The sequence below is a fragment of the Macaca fascicularis genome, chromosome 18 (genome assembly GCF_037993035.2).
Source record: "Macaca fascicularis isolate 582-1 chromosome 18, T2T-MFA8v1.1".
Lineage (NCBI taxonomy): Eukaryota > Metazoa > Chordata > Mammalia > Primates > Cercopithecidae > Macaca > Macaca fascicularis.
Genome location: NC_088392.1, coordinates 64557315 through 64577500, shown reverse-complemented (window position 1 = coordinate 64577500; position 20186 = coordinate 64557315). Strand labels below are relative to the sequence as shown.

General features: G+C 35.7%; 1 protein-coding gene across 11 annotated transcripts in view; it reads right to left on the bottom strand.

Moving 5' to 3' along the window:
* Nucleotides 1-20186, bottom strand: part of ZNF521 (zinc finger protein 521) — a 292675-nt gene that overhangs the window by 117511 nt on the left and 154978 nt on the right. For 6 of the 11 annotated variants that reach the window (XM_015440076.4, XM_074022700.1, XM_005586998.3 and 3 more), the window contains one exon: nt 16418-16502. In XM_015440076.4, coding sequence (XP_015295562.1) covers nt 16418-16502 — 85 coding nt within the window. The remainder of the gene's footprint in view (nt 1-16417; nt 16503-20186) is intronic. The other 5 variants (XM_074022698.1, XM_074022702.1, XM_065533978.1 and 2 more) reach the window with 1 other exon arrangement.

Sequence of the window (20186 nt, the reverse complement as noted above, 5' to 3'; positions counted from 1 at the left end):
AACCAAGGGTAAGTTTTAGAAAATGACATCACCATCAGGCTTTGATGCAATGATAGCAAAGCAATTGCTAAGAACACCTCAGCACAGGCTCCCACAGTGAGCAACTTGTGCATGTGTGAAGAGATGAATACAGCACCAGCTGAAAGTGATGGAGACAGATTCAAGAAGTGTGAGTTTCTCTCCGTATACTAATGCACACTAGCTCTGTTCTGCTCACACCTCTGTTTCCTCATCTGTATAATAAAAGTAATGATAACAACCTCCTATCACGGCTCAGGAGAATCAATGCTTGACACCTGTTCAAGTGCAAAACCAAACAAACCCAAACCCTTTGAAACGTATTTCTTATGACTTATACGTCTTTTTCTTTCTTTCTTTTCTTTTCTTTTTTTTTTTTTTTTGGTGGTGGTGTCAGGGATGGCATCTCCCTCTGTCCCCCGCGCTGGAGTGCAGTGGTGTGATCTTGGCTCACTGCAACCTCTGCCTCCGTTCAATCAATTCTCCTGCCTCAGCCTCCCGAGTAGCTAGGATGATAGGCGCCACTGCACCAGGCTAATTTATGTATTTTTAGTAGAGAAAGGGTTTTGTTCTTATGACGTATACTTCTATACATGATCATTTATTAAATCACTACCAATAGAGAATTAGGTTTGAGATGGCACTCACAGTATTTGACAAACGAGTTGCTGTTGGTGGTGGTGGTAGTGATGTGTGTGTGTTTACATGTGTGTGTATGTGTGTATATGTGTATGTGTGTGTATGTGTGTATATGTGTATATGTGTTTGTTTTAAACTTAGGAAAAGCATGCTTCTTTATTTATTTATTTATTTATTTTTATTTTTTTTGAGACGGAGTCTCGCAGAACTCTCCTGGAATTTTGAGTGTACAAGTTTGTTATTCTGAGCTATTTGATTAAATTTAACCACAGGAAACTCTTCCAAGTCCTAATGAAGCAGCAATCACATCTAAAAGGAGCCAAGCCAAAAAAACATCCTTTTCCAATATCTCTCTTTCAGATATCAGACTCCAATCTAAGCTGCACAGTTTTCATTTCACTTTTGTACCATCTCCCTAAGCTGTTGGGAACATGCTAAACACAAGACAGGGAGTGCTGCACCAGTGAGCGTGTGGTGGAAGAGACTAACAGCGGGTACATGTCCACACACAGATGTACGCATGTGACACACACACATGCACACGCACACATTTAAATACACAAAGAAGACTACAAAAATTTATTTTAGAAAAGGACCATAAAAATAGAAAACCATAGTTACTGACAGAAAATCTGAATTAGAATTCTGAAATCAGTCATGCAAGTTAAGACCTTTGATGTATGTATTTTAAGGTTTACTTTATAACATGGTATGTGTTAGTTCAAGGTATAGATTATGTAAAACAGACTTTTAGAGAAAGTTAAAATAACCTTTTCATTTAGAAATGAAAGCCCTTTTTTTGCCCCTAAACAAACCCACAACACTTGGACGATTATAATTTTTTCTTAAAAGACACATGCACATGTAGTTTTAGTCAACGTATCCTTAATAAGGTAAGTGGAATTGTTTTAGTAACTAAAGAAGTTACAATTATCCTAAGGACCCTGGACATAGAATGTAATATAATACATACTATTTCCAGGTTTCCAACATCACATTTATCCCATGTGATGGTACATTTCAGCATAATAATGCAGTGGTTCTGGCATACAGGAGACACAGAAATAATGTCAAAAGCAATTCTTCACATTTGGATCTCACCACATCAAGTGCAAACAGTGAACTTAAAACATGAAAATACAATTTGCTCCTTCTAAAGTATACGTTTTTATCTCTTGCAAAAAAAAAAAAAACCCCCACATTTATTTCCAATGCCTCAAGGTAAAGAGGATGGCATCTATCATAAGTGCAGAGAATGTCTGAAGGATTTAGAAGCAATCTTTTCATAATGTTTCTTTGGGTGAGGAAGTGGAGTTATGAGTTACTCAAAATTCATAAAGATTATTAAGTTTACATCCTTACAGAAGATCTTCTGCTACTGTATTTCTTCACCATACTGCCAGCATCGCAGCCCAAAACGATTGAGAACCTGTCTCTGGTTCAGGAAATCCATCCATTTTGTGGTATCAGTGCTCTGCCGCATAAAACAAAGGTTCTGTCCCATTCAAAACAGCAACAACAACAACGGCACAAATTACTTTCAGTGAAGCAGCCTGCAGTATCTGCCCTGAATGCACGGTACTCATTCTATCCGTATTCCTTCATGTAAGTGGTTTTAACAGGTAAGTAAATTCCTATTTCAGCAGGTTTACTCCAGATTATCAGCTTGTGTGTCTGTGCCTGCTGGGCTATTTGAATGATTACCCTATCCCCCAAAGGCCTCAGCTAGGACTGATTCTGCACCCACGGCAGTGATCCCTCACAGTAAGGAAGCCTCCCACGCAACGGTCAGCCTTCCTGTTTGATAAATTCCAACCTTTCAGCTCATCTAAACTGAGCCTATGGGCTTCATGTTTTTCCTTCTTCCTCTTCGCTTAGGTCTATGGGAAGTTATGAAACATATTTTTCTAGTCCTCCCAGGAGCAAGGCCAGGTTCACAATTTGACCTCAGAAACACAGCAGTCCTGCAACGCCAGACAGCCTGATAGAACTGAGTACTAGTGCTCTCTGCCTGGCCCACACAAACCATAACATGCAGCATGGAGCAATGTTACTTATGGGAAATGACAAGCAATGGATCAGTGGGGGAAAAATAATGGGATTTAATCACGTAAAAACATCACAGGCACACAGCTCCCTTTCAACAAGCTGCCCCACTATAGGTGAGGGCACAATGTTCTTAGGAAACTAACCACCTATAATTTATAATGGAGCTGCCTAACCAGCTATTTTGATCAGATGAAGTTAAAGGATTCTTAACACACCCAGAGATTCTAGTTCCCATCAAGTCAATATGCCCCTGGAGAATGATTTTAAACATATGTGCAAAAATATCTACCTATGCATTGGATAGACGTCTTAGATGTATGAGGAATGATCCCAGGAACAGTTTTAGGCTCATATAAAAGACTGTCATCACAGACTAATTATAGACAGTGATACCAAAAAACGAAGGCTGACCCTGCAGTCTTATTTACACAATTTCCAGCCAGAGGGCTGTATTGTGAAGCCCCAGTGGGGGCATTTCTCTCTGAAACCCAAGGGCACCTGCATTAAAGAAACTGGTGTAAATGAATCCCTTTGCTCCATGACAGAAGAGAAGACACCAATACTTCAATTATCTTGATATGGAATACATGTGCTGACCTTCTTGAATTCTACATAATGAGATACAGTTACCTCTTATTTATTTATTATTATTATTGTTATAGTTTGCACTTTACCATGCATTCAATTAGAAGAAGGACATTTTGAGGCAAGAATGATATGCTCTTTGGACAGAAGGTAGTGATTCAAAAATTGCAAAACTTCAGCTTTCAAAAATAGCCTAAGTGACCTCTTGCAGTACTCTGACCACTCCGCAGCAAGCAGGAGGCAACCCCTGTGAAGAGCAAATTCTGGCAAAGTTCTCTCTTCACAGATGATGCACAGCTTAAGCTATAATGAGTTTTTGGGTTACAAATGCTGAACGCATTAATATTCCTTGATGATAATTATCACAGTATAAGCACCTTCCCCAATGTGAGTAGCATAAAGCAACTGAAGCAGCATTTTTACTATATTTGAAACAAGCTGGAAAATGGGATTTTCTACTCTTGTAACCTGAGGTCAACATACATCAAGCACTGCATATTAAACACACCTATATGTGACGCTCATTTTGCTTCCCTTCCCTTCTCCTTCATGTATACATAAAGCTATCTTCTTTATTCATCCTTTATTATGAAATTCTTGGTAGGAACATACATGTGATATACATAATCTCAAAACAAAATGTACTTCCATTGCATCATAATGAATCCTATGTTTCTTCTTATGAGAATACAAGTAGCAAATAAGATCAGTAAGCCGTGTTTTACAGATGAGATGTGTCTCTGTGTACTTTGAATGAATACTGTGGTCACTGGCTGCATATAAAATAGGAAGAAAATTAGAGTCTAGCAAATAGGCTTCTAGAAGAATCAAACACACATTTCATATAAATCTGAACAAACGACCAGTCTTTACCTTTACACCTTCGAAACTAATAATACTGATAAGCATGGAAAGCTTTAAACGTGGATTCAGCCTACCAACAAGATGACAGTAATGAAGTCAGCATCTTATTTACTGGCAACATTTTTGCATAAGGCTCCCAGATACAAATTTTCATCCCAGATTAAAGGAATAATTACTGTTATTTGGGTAATAACTATCAAATATTATAGAAAAATTGACAAAGGTGGTCCATTATGCATCATATCCATATGTACAACAATATCTAATACTCATTATTTGCTCCAGCATACCCAAATTAAAGGCTGAAAAGATTCCATATACTATACCCCAATTTGATTTGATAATATGCTATGAATGGACTATAAATCAATTTTCCCTCATCTCTCTTCCTTCCCCTTCCCCTACTCAGTAAAAAAAAAAAAAAAAAAGGAAATATTTATTATAAAGCTCAACTGATGTTAGGCAGCTTAAAATAATCACAATTAAGGTCTTCTTACTAACATGCTATAGTGTCAAGTTAGTACTCTATGTAATTAATGCTAACAGCATTTTGACTTAGTGACAAAATGAAAGCCAGTTTGAACCCTTAATCCAAAGAATGTAAATTGGTTGAGGTATTCAGTAGGTGGGAATCTGTTGAACTCATTTGTACCACGTTACCCTACACTTCATTTAGAAAATAAGCCATGCTACAACTGCCTCCAGTTCTCCAGCATCATTTTTACTTATGCGCTGCAAAAATGTCTTAAAATCCCATTTGAATAGATGGTAGGGTTATAAGAGAACCTTTACTAAATATTTAACAGTACTATTGGCGTATTAAACAGTATAATGTGAGAGCCATGAAAGCATGATCTACAGGGTTTGCCTTCTTCAACTTAATGCTGGTGCTCATTTGAAACACTCCACAAGCCCATTCATCAGCAGAACTGATGCATTTTAAAAAGTCCTCATTTACTAGCAGATAAATGTGGTTAGAGAACCTTTTTAGTGTAGAAATGACTGAAAACCTATTTGATTTTACTGTTCAAAATTTGCTTTACTATGGCTAGGGAAAAAAAAGACCCTCACGAAACATTTAAAAGGCCATTTTGAAATAATATGTAAAAGCTAAAGGAACATAGCTTTGAAACAGGTAGGGGAGGGTATATTTTTCACCAAAAATACATCAAAACAAGGCAACAGATTTATAGACAGCTGATACAGCACATATATTCATTGAATCTGGAAATAATATCTCAAGTACATATTATATAATGAGATTACCCACTGAGACTCTTGCCTGACTGTGACACTGTTGGCAGGTGACTTCATTTGCAACTACTCATAATTGCTTTTTTTTAAATGGGTGAATATTATTTTCTGTACATTAAGATATTTCTAATTACAATTATGCCTTTTGAATAAGTTAATAGAATATTTTAACCTGTCGCAGTAGCTAGAAAGCAGGAATTCTCTTTGACAATGTATTTCTTTTCTTGAACAGATATAATATAGACTCATTTAAAGAAAACCCCCTTTCTCCTGGAGGCCTGCAGAGTTCACATTTATTCAGTAAACACTATAACAATGATTATCTGTCCTCCCAGTTCTCAGTGGAGACTCTTGCTTTTGAAAATGTCTTGTGGTGACTTACTAAATTCAGGCTATTTCAATTAGTATTACTGCACATTAAAAATTAATTGCATTACTGAGTGGATTAAGGTTTAAATTTCAATTCTACAGTATGTGCACTAGAAATGACAGCTAAAAATCAATGCTCTTTGGCCCACAATCGGAAGTGTGTGCGGTTGAATAGCGTGGGACTGGCGTCACCGGCCAAGCAGTTTTAAAAGACTTGATAGTTCTATTGAAGGTGTGTCAGTTCTAATCCTGGATTTTAGTTTGAATGCTGCGCAGTAGCCCAGCCTCAGAGAGAGAAAAACAAAACAACAGCTGCACTAACAATTTGAAAACAAAAATGGACACAGGTACTAAAATTATGACAACAAAAGGAGTAATAGTGCCCCTAAATACACATCTAATTATCCCTTGGTTAAAAGCTTGTTCACAATTCTGTTCAATAACAGTGAAGAATCTCTGACTTCAATCTACATTATTTTGCTATTAGTTACTGGGTAAAAACAGTAGATGGGGGCAGGCAACAGGCTATTTTGTAAAGAAAACAACTAGTGTATACAATATTCATAATGACTTTATCTATGTCTTCAGGAAACCCAAAAAGATACTGAAAATACATATCTTTTCTTTAAGAAATAATCCCATCTAGACCTCTATTTTAAAATGAATTATTAAACCTCTTCGGGGAAAGGGGCAAATTAGGATGGGCAATAGTTGATCATTTTGACTACAGATTTATAATATCCATACAAAATGGGTGAAAAGAAATGTGTCACTTTTATTTATAGGAAATTTGTTCTTTTAAGAAGATGAAGATGAGAGACATTATAAATGAAGTCAACAAAAAGGCATCGATAAAGAACTGCAGAACCACCCAGGGTATCTGGTTTTGGAACTGAATGGTGATTGGTATGTGCATAAGAGAAAAAAATGATGTCTGCAGTGTTCCTCAAGATCCCCTCCGGGTTGCACCGGTGGCCAACAGCAAGTTCGGCAGCAAGAGAGTAAAGAAGATGGGAAGTAATAATAACAATAAAAAGAATAATCTGGTGCAAATGGACCCCAAGGTGTAGTTGTCATCCCTGTGCAACAATCACCCTTCACTGCAATTTACTGATGTTGCTTCATTACAATACAGCATATAAAGGGGCAATGCACAAAGTCACTATTTAAAGCTACATGGTTAGAAGCAGTGCATCCCACCCTAGCAGGCACTGTTATGGGAGCTAAGTCAGATTGTTCAAAAGTGAATTGACCTGTAAAAAAAAAAAAAAAAAAAAAACCAAAGAGGTGAAACCTGAATGCAGCATGGTGCTAAATTTGGGGAGAAAGAGAAGCAAATATAGCAGGAAAAAGTGTTTCCTTAGTGAAATATTAAAGAGATCCCAAATTAATCTGAATTAAAACATCCTTTGAGAGTGTAACAACTTGTGGCTTTGCTAAAAGGAAAAGATAAAGAAAATGATGTTTCCTGTTTGGAAAATATAAACAGGCTCTCTATTTTCTATTTTCATCCCTCATAAAATGAACTGAAATCATGTTTCTAGGTAAACATGACACTGTAAATTCAGGTTAATATGGCTGAAAAGAGAGAACGACTCATTCTTCTAATTTTTGCCTGCCGTAATTGAAAGTCTTACTTTTCAGTCAGTGCTCAAAAGATGCCGAGGCAATGTGTTATGGGGAAAAAAAGAGATTCTCTCCTCACCAAGGATCATTGAGTATGTCATTGGTTAATTCTTGCTCTATGCTTCTCATTAGCATTACCCTCAAGTTTCTGGTTATCATATCCGAAATATTAAGACATAATAACTACGAAGGTGCAGATAATTGGATATTAACCAGAACATACTTGACTGGGCAGGAGGTAGAGCCCTGCTTAAACTAATCCTGAAATATATTAATCACCAATTAATGAAAAGGTTTCAAATTCATTTCTATTATAGAACACCTCCGAGTATCTAAGCTTTTTCTAACAAAATGACTTGGAATAACAGGGTAGAAATAAGAAATACAGCCATCTGATGATGGCTTGAATTCATTCTTTACAGCCTGTTGTCAGGTAATCATGAAAACTATAGTTAAAGCCTTACTTACTCTTTACAAAGTCTGATGAAAAGAAGGAACTCTTTTCAAAGTTCAGTGGCCTCTGTTTAATATTCCAAATTTATCCCTTCAAATAACAGAGCCATAGCTAAATATTTCATCAGAGAGCTGTCAGAATATTATCCAAGTCTTCCACCTCTAGACCTTCAGCTCAATAACAGATGTACTCTTAAAACATAAAGCCAATTAATGGAAGCCCGGAGAACTCCAGTGAAGATATGCTATATACACAGTGAACACTCCATGATACTAGGTTGATGAATTAAGAGATAAAAACCTTGTCTAGCAGAAAATGTCACCCACCACTTACTTACATGGAAATAAAGTAATGCTAAAAAAAAAAAAAAAAGAAAGAAAGAAAAGGAAGAAGAAAACATAAAGAGGAACAAATGGAGAAGAAAAGTCATACTTCTGTATGTTCCATGTGGCTGCAAGATTGTGTCTGATATGTACGTCTAACAGGCGTTTCATTAGTTTGGTTTAAAAAGCCTCACTATGCTCTGTGGAAAAACTCGTACAAGTGCTCGCTAAGTTAGATAAATCGCTAGAAAAATGCCATTCATCTTAAAGAAAAAAGCAAAATTTCTAAGAACATTGTTTTCTTAAAGAACAACGTTTTCTTAAAGTGTGAAAAGAGACTGTTATCTCTTTTCATACTTAAAAGATGCAGTTCCCCAAAACTCTGAAGAAGACTCACATTTTTATGTCAGAGGAAACAAGGCATCTGAATTAATACAATGCAAGTGTGAACTTAAATGATACCATTTCTCTATTTCTCCTGCCTTGATTCACTTAATTTGATGAAATAGTAAGAAAACGCTTGTTATCTCAGAGTTTTTTTTTTTTAATTCTGTTGTTTGTTGACTTTAATTTTAATAACTCTTAAATAAGCACTCACAGCAGATGGACTTAAAATATGCTGGCAAGCAGGCCCTTTTATCAACAATTTTGCCATAGAAATACACAAACATTTCAATGGCTCTTCATTAGCAAACAAATCAACAAGTGATATTTTAATGCATGACTTTATTCCATCTCTGTGGGGACTGCAGTTGAGAGTGTGATGTACAGTACAGAGAAAGGAATCATCAGCCACAATGTCCCAGGGCTCTCTCCATTGAGGACTTCGCAGCCTCTGCTTAAAGACTGCATTTAATTGACTGATAGACAGTAGCTTCTTTGTTCACAGAAGACAGCGAAGTAATGGCAGCTTGAAAATCGTACCATCTACAGGGTCTCCTGAGACTAGTAACAGGGGGATATGTGTCAGGAATAAATAAATAATCTAATTATTAAGCCACTTCCTGTCAAGTTAACTCCAATTTGTTGGCTTTTGAAGGCAACAAAACGAGGCATTTTTCCTCATTATGCTTCTCTTTTTATACCAGTGGTAATCACAGGCGGATTAAAGGGTGCCTGATTGGTTTTTTTGTCAAGGAACTGAGAAGCAGCCAACAGTACAGAAAAACAGAGTTGGGGTTAGAAGAAATTTCATGCTTGTCTCCTTTCCAGCTCCCTAACAGCCCACACGGCTGCCCCATACAGAGCTGCCAGCTGTACAGCAAATGTGTACCCCTCCAACTGAGGCCTACCGGGCCACAGGCGCCATCCTGAGAGCTGTGAGATACCTTGCAATCTTGGCAGGTAGCTACTGCTGTCATAGGCATAATTCTAAAGGTGACCTACGAAACCCCATCAGCTCACCAAATGCAACAATATGAGCAGCTGAAGTTCGACACCCACTCTCCATATTGGCTCCCTTTCCTTTGTTTACTGCTATTAATGGCCCTGAAACTAGGAAATAACCTATGGAAATAGGTCATCGGAGACCTTTTCCTTTGATGTGTGTGAACCGATTCTGTGGAAATAGGTCACCACCCGTGTGTGTGCATGGGCAAGCAGGAATGTGCAGGGATCTATATCTTTTTAGGTATTGCTGATGACTTTTAGTGCCCTCCATTTGGAAATGCTTTGCAACCTTCATTCAGAAACAGATACCCACATCTGATAATGAACATATCAAAGAGTGAGTGAAAAACCAACACATTGGTGGTGCATTCTACAGGAAGTCAAAGGTGAGGACACAATGAGGTCCAGAAGCCCTGCCATTGTATGTCAGCCAGTCACATGGCCGTATCCAACTGGTAGGGCCTCTCTTCCTAGCGTCTCTGTGCTGAGCCTAGGAAGACAGGCTGGCATCCAGTAATTCTCCTTGAGAACAACATTTTTCTGAAGCCCCTTTAGGAGCAGTGTGTTCTAAAGAGTAATAAGACGTGGAATCTTCGATCTATGGCCTCAGCCACAGTCCTCAGCCTCACAGAAAATTAACATCACAAGAAATGTCTAGCAGGCTATCTTTGGGGTTTATAAATGTAAAAATACACTAACTGCCAGTGTTTTTTATTCTTGTAAATCAAAACTGCTAGACGCAAGCTAAAACACATGATTTGTCTTTTAATAGCTTAACCCTGAAATTGAGTGACAGACCTGAAGATTTTATCCCAAGTTCCTTAAGAAATGAGAATCCAAGGAATCACGATGAGCTCTTAAAAACTCTGCCTTCCTCCAAAAAGTCATTTTTCTTTGAGTTTCTTTTAAATTGTCTTTGTTTTTAGGAAGGCTGATCATACGGAGCCTTGGTAAGTTCCTGCGGCCCCTCTTTGCACTCGGTAAGCAGTACAGCTATGTTATATTTATGCCCGCGTATGTCCTTTCTAAATACATCTTGAATTTTTGCTAAATTGTGCAGATAATTAAACCCTCTTCATATTTACAGTCTGCTTCATTGGTACCATGAATTCTGTTTTCAGTTACTGTCTGCAAATTCCCTCTCTGAACAATTTCATACTAAGCAATAACACTTCATTTTACATAAGTTTTATCTGATGTCCCCATACAGAGCTGCCAGCTGTACAGCAAATGTGCGGTTCTCAAACTGAGGCCTACCAGGCCACGGGCTCCATCCTGAGATCTGTAAGGCACCTTGCTGTCATTGGCAAGCGTTCCCTGCTATCTCTGTGACCATCACTCCACACTGCACACAACTTAAAATCATCTGATTATTAGAATTTGTGGCCCACACTCCATTTTATCCTTTATTTAATCTATCCCCAGATCACACATTTGTTTAAATGTTTTGGCTGGTTTACAAATCATGCGGCCATCTGCACAGTAGGTGTGACACCATTTTTTAGACAAAAGTTACGTTATAAACAAAGATAAAGTCATTTGAAATGCTTTGGTGTTTGTTATTCTGCCTGGTTCACTTGGACCAACTCTAAGAAATAAATAGAATTATCTGTGTAAATCGATGAACATCTATGAAAAACAACACCCAGCAGAACGCCCAGCTTGCTCCATTACCTACGTTAATATCATGACAGCTGAGGAGAGATGACCTGGCCCACTTCTCATCTCTCCTGTACAGATGGCTATTAAAGAGAAAGTATCCCTTTTGTATGGTCCATGTCGAAATCCTTTATGGGCTTTTCAAATAAGCCAGCATTGCCCACATGAGGGTAGCTTTCTGTTACCATTAAACTGCCCAGATTTCATCTTTTTTAATCCAGCTCTTGATGAAATAAGCCAGTGTTTTATCATATTTAACACCAAATGCTTGTTTCTTCATTCTCTGAATTTTGTAAGCAATCAAATAAAGATGATTTTTTTAAAAAAGGCGTTCAGTCATCTCCTCATTTACAATGAATGTAAATCAAGAGTCCAAAATATCTCAATGATTTTGAGCTTCTTAGGATAGCATGGAGATTATAAACACATATGTATACCCACACATATAGGCATTATTGTTGATCCATTTCTATTCATTCTTTTGAAACCAGTCAGTGAAAGTAAGAGTTTAAAGGGCAGCGTGGACCTTTCTCTTCCATATATTTGGATATTTTCCCTTAGGACATAAAATCCTAAACTACTATGGACCTCAAAATACTGGTTTTAGTCTTTTCTAAAGCAAGTGCACTCAAGCTGAAATGCTTCAGAAGTGATACTGAATGCCACAAAACGATAATGAAGATTAGTCTCATAGTACACCACCCACTAAAGAAATGAAAGGAAAACAATGCCATTTGTGACCTTGGGCACCAAACAAATTGCAGGATGTATGAATGCCACCTGCCACAGAACAGACTACAATTTCATCACACTGTTAAGAACCGATTTACTCATTCTTGATGCCTTGACATCAGTGATATATATCACGTGTAACACAACACATAGAGTACATATCTTCCCACATATGCTAGAGAAGAGCTTAATCTTTTCCTGGTGTTTTGAAAATCGTGATTATCTATAAAATACTGAGTATTTATTAGAGATATAAATACGAAGTCAGTATCTTTGCATCAGTGTTTTCCTACTAGCTATCCTTTACAATCCCAAATTCTAGCTCTGCTTTTCTAAGAGATAAATATATTTGCTTCTTCAAAATGCTTTAACATTACACTTGATCTATCTAGGACATGTTTATTAGCAACCATTTCTGGATTCTCCTATCTTTAACAAAATGGGGTATTCTGACACTTAGAACAATTTTGCCATTACAACACTGGTCTTTCTAATCAGATGAAAAAAAATAAAATTTATTAAGTAACCATTTCTAAGTATATTATTAAAAATAATCCTTATGTAAAAGGCTTGTACCTAGTCCATTCATTTTCTCCATCCATGAACTTTGAAAGGGACAGCTGGAAATGGCCATAGCTATATACTGACTACTTGTCCTCCAAAGCCCACAACTATAGTAATCAATTCCAAGGATAATGGTATTTCTCCCCTTTGATCATTCCTTTGTCAAGCTGACTGGCCTTCGATGGTGAGTGTACTGCTGGTTGTCTACCACCAGCCGCTCGCAATTTGCTCACTATGTTTCATGAGACAGTTGTTTGTGGCTGTTTGGAACACATTTGTCTCTTTGGGGATTTATGCGCTAGTTGCAATGCCAACCTCCATAGTGATCGAAATTTCTTTCTAACTAAAATAGATAATTAGAGGCTGGTAATTATTGGTCAAGAATTATCAGAGTGAAAAAATTAAGCTTCTCATAAATAGTTCTTGGCAATGTCATCTCTTTATATTATCTCATGCCTAACAGCCCTTTATTCAGAGCACTTACAAATTTACTCTATGCTGTTGAGCCTCATAATTTTATATGAGGCAATCCCTTTGCTGGGTTAAACACATTTAAATTCTCTTGTTTCATCTCTATTTGCGCTAATCCATACCAAAGAATAATAATAATAACAGACAGCTCAAAGAGGAAAATAACAATAAATATTTACTATGCTGATAGAAAAGAGAAGGGTGAATAGGAAATTAAAGCACCTAATACATCCTGGTATCTTGTTGTATTCTCAGGTCAAAAGCCAACATAAACTATGTGAAAAGAACAAAGGAAGAGAGGAAAAATTTTCTTATTGGCACAGATCTTTAAAGAGGGAAATCTTTTCCCCAGGAAAGCTGTTAAAATGTTTTGTAGCTCTTTTTCTGTGTGTGTAAAGAAGAAAAGAAACCCCTGAATAGTCACTGGTCTGATTTCTTACTGAAACTGTGTCGAAATGTGGTGAAGAGGGAGGTTTTCTTTTTTTCCTTAATAGACATAAGTCAATTCCCTAGTGCATTTTTATCGAGTAATTATTCTCGCAACTCAGACCATGTGTCCACACCTTGCTGCAAAACCGCACTTAAGAAGAGCACCTCCGGTATGTACCTGGTGGAAACATTGATGGTTTCCCTTTCACAAATGTCCCTGGCCAACAGCCTGAGACCAGCACATCCAGAAAGACGCGTGGCGGTTGCTTGACACTGAGATTGCACAAAAACCTAGGTGCCACAGAAGCAAATGCAAATGACTTGAGTAAAGAAGGAATTTAAAGTTACACCTCATTGGTCAACTGTAGGTCTTGTTTTCCATCAGGTGACAGAATCCTTCCTCTACATTGATTGAAATGTAAAACAAAATCCGCAAGAACACTATATACCCTCTTAACAAAAGGAGTAAGAGGCTTTTCAGATAGTCCCTAATCCCCCTTCCTCTACTGAATGTCTAGTTGAGATTATTTTTTGATTAGACAAAAAACACACACAGATATATAGCCTAAAAATACCTACCCTCAATGGAGGAATTTTAGCCAACAAAATAATGCTGCCTGCCTCATTTGAAAGACTAAATAGCACATTAGAATTCTAAAAAGGGGTATCAGCCTTTGTGACGCCCTTCATTTTTGCGTTCTCTCTCTCTAGATACTAACAGCATGAATAGGGTGTAAGGACTTGGATGCATGGTCAACAGATAAAACAATTAAATGGATGCTACTCATTTATTTAGGCCTCAAGTGCAAGAGAATTACATACTTGTATTATTAAAAATGGCATGAATATTAAATAACTAGACCCTCTGTGCAAAGGAATGGAATGTGCTTCTCTGATGAAAGGTGAATTGTTAAATGCTCAGGTCCCAAGAGGTGAGTGTCTTATTAATCCACTATAAGGTAGAAGGGAAAAAGCCTTGGGAAAGCACTAATGATGCAAGGAATATAAAATAAGTACAAACAGGAATGATACAAAGCAATATAAAAAGAAGACGAAACAAACTGATTAATGTTTATAGGCAAAATGATACTAAAATTGGAAAATCAAAAAGTACCGTTATGCTGAACATTCAATAGAAATTCTAAATGTGCAAAAGAGTATTAACATTGTGGTGAAAATATATTCAACATATTCATCTGAGTACTGGGACAAATAAATCCAGAAACAAAAATAAGTTTACATTGAATAGAACAAAAAGAAGCATGACCACAAAACTTCACTGAATTTCTCATGAACTGCAAACTTCTAAGAACTGCTTTCATTCAAGCCTATCTAAAAGTGCAGCATGAGGTAGAATCATGAATGACTGCCACCAACACAGTCTACTCAAGAAATAAAGAGACGGGAAATATTAACATTTATCATTTGGCAGGAATTCATTTTTTCTAAGCCACTCCTCTCCTCTAAAAAGCTGTTTTAAAAGTTTACATAAGGTATTTTTCACATTCTCAAACAGAAGGGAATTTCAAGGAAACATCTGAATCTCTCCTACATGTTGCCATTATCTTCTAATCACTCACTAAAGTTGTCAACGCTATTGTCACATTGAAGGATATACTATTTAATATAGGTGAAATCACTAATAATATTAATACTTAAATCTGGAAAATGTAGAGATAAATTGATCAGTATTTTAGCTGCTATGTATAAGTTCCATTTTGCACAAATAAGCTCTTAGTCGTTTATAAGCAACAACCGCCTACCTATCATTTGAAAACCATAAAGCACATCCTATTGAAAAATTATCAGTTTTCCAACATGCCTTTGAATTTATCTTCATTAATTTATATCAGAAAAATGGAAGTTTTGTAATAGCTTTAATGATCAGAAATGACAGGTGAACAACCCTCCACAAAGCATCCTTAGAACACTTCTAATTAGTATACAATAAAACTGGTTCCTCCCTGAAAACAAGTTCATAGTCTCAAATGTTGAATTTTCTTTCCTGTCATATAGAGTTTCATCATAGGAGAGTATGAGGTTAATTTGACTTTTTAAATATTATAATTATTTATGGTATTATGAAATACCATGAGGTGAGTATGAAATAAAAAACTCGTAGTATAAAAAACACAAATGAATAACAAGAATAGCATAAAGTAACAGCAGTTGTCATTTTACTAGTAGAAAAATGATCTGCTTGATAAAGTTTAATTGGCTGGTAAAACGCTTAGTGTTATTACTAAGTGCTTATCAAATTAAAAGACATAGGCACTAATCCGTGAGGAATTAAGAAATAATGGGACAATATGAGTAGGTTAAAAAAATATCCTCTTAGTTTTAGCCCATGTGATACATGCAAAATCCTAAAAACAATGGCCTGGAGTAACTTCAGAAATCTTTCCCCAAACCACTTTTATAAAAATCTATGGAAAATTTGGTGGGGAATAAAAAATGATTACTGAATTCTTTACATGATTTTTATGATCATGATTATTTCCAGGCTGTTGAAACCATACATATAAAACTATTTTATGGCTATTTAAATTATTTATGTTTCCCTATCACAAAAACTCACTACTTCAGATTTTGATACAAAGATGCTTAAGCAACACACAGCAGTGCCATTACCATAATAACTTCTGAAATTAAAACCTGTCTAAAACTCTACGGAAAGCTAACATCCAGTTCATTAACCATTCCTGTTAGTTTTCAATAATGCAAAAATGATTAGAAGTTTAATTTGTTAATCACTTGTGTTTTGACTGGCAGTAGATATATAATCCTCTGCAGAAGTCTAAACTAGCCCTTGCAGAAAATAAAATGTGCTAATACCTTATCAGGACTAATAACAGAAATTAAAAAAAAAATCAATCATGCCGAGGAAAACCATTGATGGTTGAACAATTAATTCATCTTTAACTCTGTTTAATGGTGATATACACAAGTAGAAGAAACATCTATCTGTAATAAGGTTTAGAGTGTCACTCACCAATCATGTGATTTGCAACATGAACCTGAATATCCCATTCATTGTAGAAAACCATCTGACACTTGATGCATTGATAGGTCTTCTTCTGAGAAAACAAGTATAAACAGAGTTACTTAGACACATGGACTCTTAATTGTTTCTTTGTTTAAAAAACATTTTTCTGAGATGCTGGTCTTACCTATGTTGCTAAGAAACAAACTAAACTACAGGGCCACTTGGCCCAAGTTCCACAAATTCCCTACTTACACCTTATGGCTTGATCCCAACACCACATTTTCATTTGCAGACATTTAGAAGAAAGAGAAGCACATAATTATGGCATAATATATTTTTAAAGATCCCTAAACTCAAAAACAGAAGGTTTTTAAAACCAGAAGTATTACAGAAATACAGTTTTAAAAAACATGAGTATTAAAAAAAACCTACAGAGTTTCAGAATCCAATGTCTTTGAAGATCAGGCACAATTTCATTCTGACCAATATAACTAGGGTGTTGCTTCTAGCTATCCATAAGTGATATGGCTAATAAGTTAAGATTCACGGATTCCAGCTAAAATATTTAGAGATATAATTTTTAGCTAAAGTCTACAATTTAAATGATGTTTTAGAAGCTGCTAAGTATTAGCATTTAAATATGTACTTCTTCCTATAAAGAAATAATATCATAATGAACATTCTACCACTATTTTATCATTTTACACAACAGTCCTGTGAAGTAGATAGAGCAAGATTTTTATTACAATTCTTATAGCATAAATGAAGAAACTGAGGTCCAGAGAAATAGAAAGATTTGCTTGATGTCACGGTGCCGTACAGCTGGGAAGAGAAATACGTTCTTTCCATTCTAAATGCTGGTAGGCGCTCTGATTTCTGAACCATAAAGCAGCCATTATAATTTTACATCTTTATTATTGAGTCCCAGTACCTATTAGATGAACTCAATAAATAGAGTATTAGTTGTGTTTTCCAGAGCACATACTTACATAACTTCGTTTTTGATGAATCTTAATAGTTGTAATTAAAAACCATGTTGGAAGACAAAATAAACCATTATGAAAATAATCCATTTTTAAAATGTCCCAAACATGAGAAAATTACATTTGTAAAATCACATAAATGACATTTTCTTACAAGCATTTTTTACAGAATTATCGTTTCATTTGAAGTCATATAAAATTGTCTTACAAATGGCATTAATAACGAAATACCAGCCTGTAAATTACAATCAATTTGAAGGAACTGAAGTTCTTTAGAACTTAACAAAATCAAAGTTAAGCACAAACATTTAGCATAATTCATTTGAGATTTAAAATTATAAATGCCATTAATATAATTTTTTCCTAATTATTGTAATTTAACATAATATTTTCTTCTGCAACAGTGAACAATATTCTTTGTAAACCACACAAGTATAGGCATATTTCCACTGGAGGCTGTCTAAATTATCTGACGGTCTTTGTACATTAGGCATATTGCGAACTATGTGCTGAATCTAAATCTAACACGGACTTCAAACACGCTGACAATCACCAAGGAAGATTTACTACACTGAGCTGTTTACAAGATGCTTTTGATGGTGACATATAGAGCAACATGTGTTACGTAAATAACATCTATCCCTTTTTTAACAATATTTCCCTTTAGAACTAGTTAGAAAATATTTCTTACTCCCTGATGACCTACATTATATATTGTTTATTAGCATACTTCTAGCATTATTCCTGATATGTGACCTTGCTGAAAAACAAAGAAACATAAACTTAATGGCTAGTCTTTTCTCTTGTTAGCACAGTAAAACATGCAATATGTCGAAAACTGTCTCCAAAAATGATGACTGATGAATATGTTGGCAGAATATACTAGGGCTTTTTTTTCCTAGTCTAATAATAAAGAATAAAACCATTTCAAAAGCCAAAATAATAAAATGCCAGCACTTACTACTATCTTCAAAATGAACTGACACATGTAAGTTTTCTTTTATCATCGAATGAAAATGCTTTTGCCACTACTGATAATTCAAACATTAATTCTCTCCACTCATAAAACAGTGTCTAAAATGCTATGTTATATATTTTTATTTAAAAAGCCATATTCTTATCTATAAGCTCCTAAATTTACGGCTAGATAAGAATTTACTGTGATCAAAAACAATGAACTGTGATTTTAAAATACTGAAGCTTGAACTCTGCTTCACCATATTTTTCACATTTCCCAAATACAAAGCCATGATATGCAAATTGGTATGTGTTAAAGGTTTTCTTTTTAAAGGCAGGATATAAAATTCATTTTTACCCTCAGTTTTTAAAACGGTGATGTTAAATGACCTTTAAAGCATCTTTCATTATAACTATAGATTCTTTGCAAAATATTGGAGAGATCCCTGCACACCTGTACACCATCTTTAAGTAAAGGGATTATAACCTCTGAACAGTGTCAGCCTTGGGGAACTCATTCCCTTGGAGGTAAATTTATTCCACCTCTGTATGGCTAAAATTATGAGAGAATTCTTCCTAATTCTAGATCCAAATCTGCTTTTTCTGCCACTTTCACCCATTGGCCCTAACTCTAAGCTCTGGTACTACACAAAGAAGAGGTTGAATCCATTGTCTAATATGACAATTACATTAGCCCCTTTTCAGACGGAACATAGGGGCACAATGTAAGAAACGAATTACCTCCCATCCTGGTTACCTATCTCCAGGTCAATGTTTTAAGAAACAGAACCCCAAATGAAGCTTGATATTCCAGGTATGATCTGACCCTTGCAGAGTACATGAGGATTGTCACCTCCCTTAGGACAATTACTTACATTTATATAAAAGACAACAAAAAAAGTCAAGTGAGATAATTTCTTTTAAAAGCAGATAAAAGTAGAAACAGAACTTCCATTGTTTGGGCCCCAGATTGGCCTTTATCAACGCTTAAGTTGTCAATTTACTTGAAATGCTAATTTAGTACATTTTTAAAAGAGACTTTTTTTTTCATTAGCCTTTTTAAATGTGCTACTTGGGAGTGGGATTGTCATTTCCTGATTGTTCTCTTTTGTTTTCTGATACTGATAGATGTAATTATCAAGGATACAACTTTTTCCTAGCACCTCATTATTTTTGATTGATTTTGAGAACAATTTAAATGTGCCTTTTTGACATTCTTGTTTTCAGTTACACTCTGTGTAAGGTACTCAGAGACTTTTTCAAAAGAACATCTCATAAATTAAAAAAAAATGATTAGAGATGCTTAATAATATAGTTTTAAAAAATTATTCTGATTAACCCTGTTACCCTCCATTCCATCCATTAGGACTCAGACTTCACATTCAGTCTTACCAAATTTTAAAAAGTAATTTAAAATAATAATTATTAAAACTTATACTTTGTAGAAATCAAACTGCTTTGATTTTTTCCAAAATACTGAATGGATTTTTTAAAAATCAGTGCATAGTAATCCTCTAAAACAGAAATGAAAAAAAATTAAGTTGTTACCATGGGAGGTGACTATTACATCAATTTCTTTTTCTGAAAATTGGCAATGAAAGGGTCAGAAGCACCTTGCATTTTTTAGGAGGAAGTGTAGGTCGTGCCTATTTGATGAGTGAAAGCTTTTCTTTATAGAAGAATGACAGCAGAAGGGGTGACAAAATTAGATATTCACCATTTTGCAATGCCAAATAACATGGTTCAGGATAATCACTAACGGATGCTGAAACTAGTGGAAGACAGGTTATTCTGAGATACTCAAATTTCATCCTTTGATCATTGAAAAGCGAACT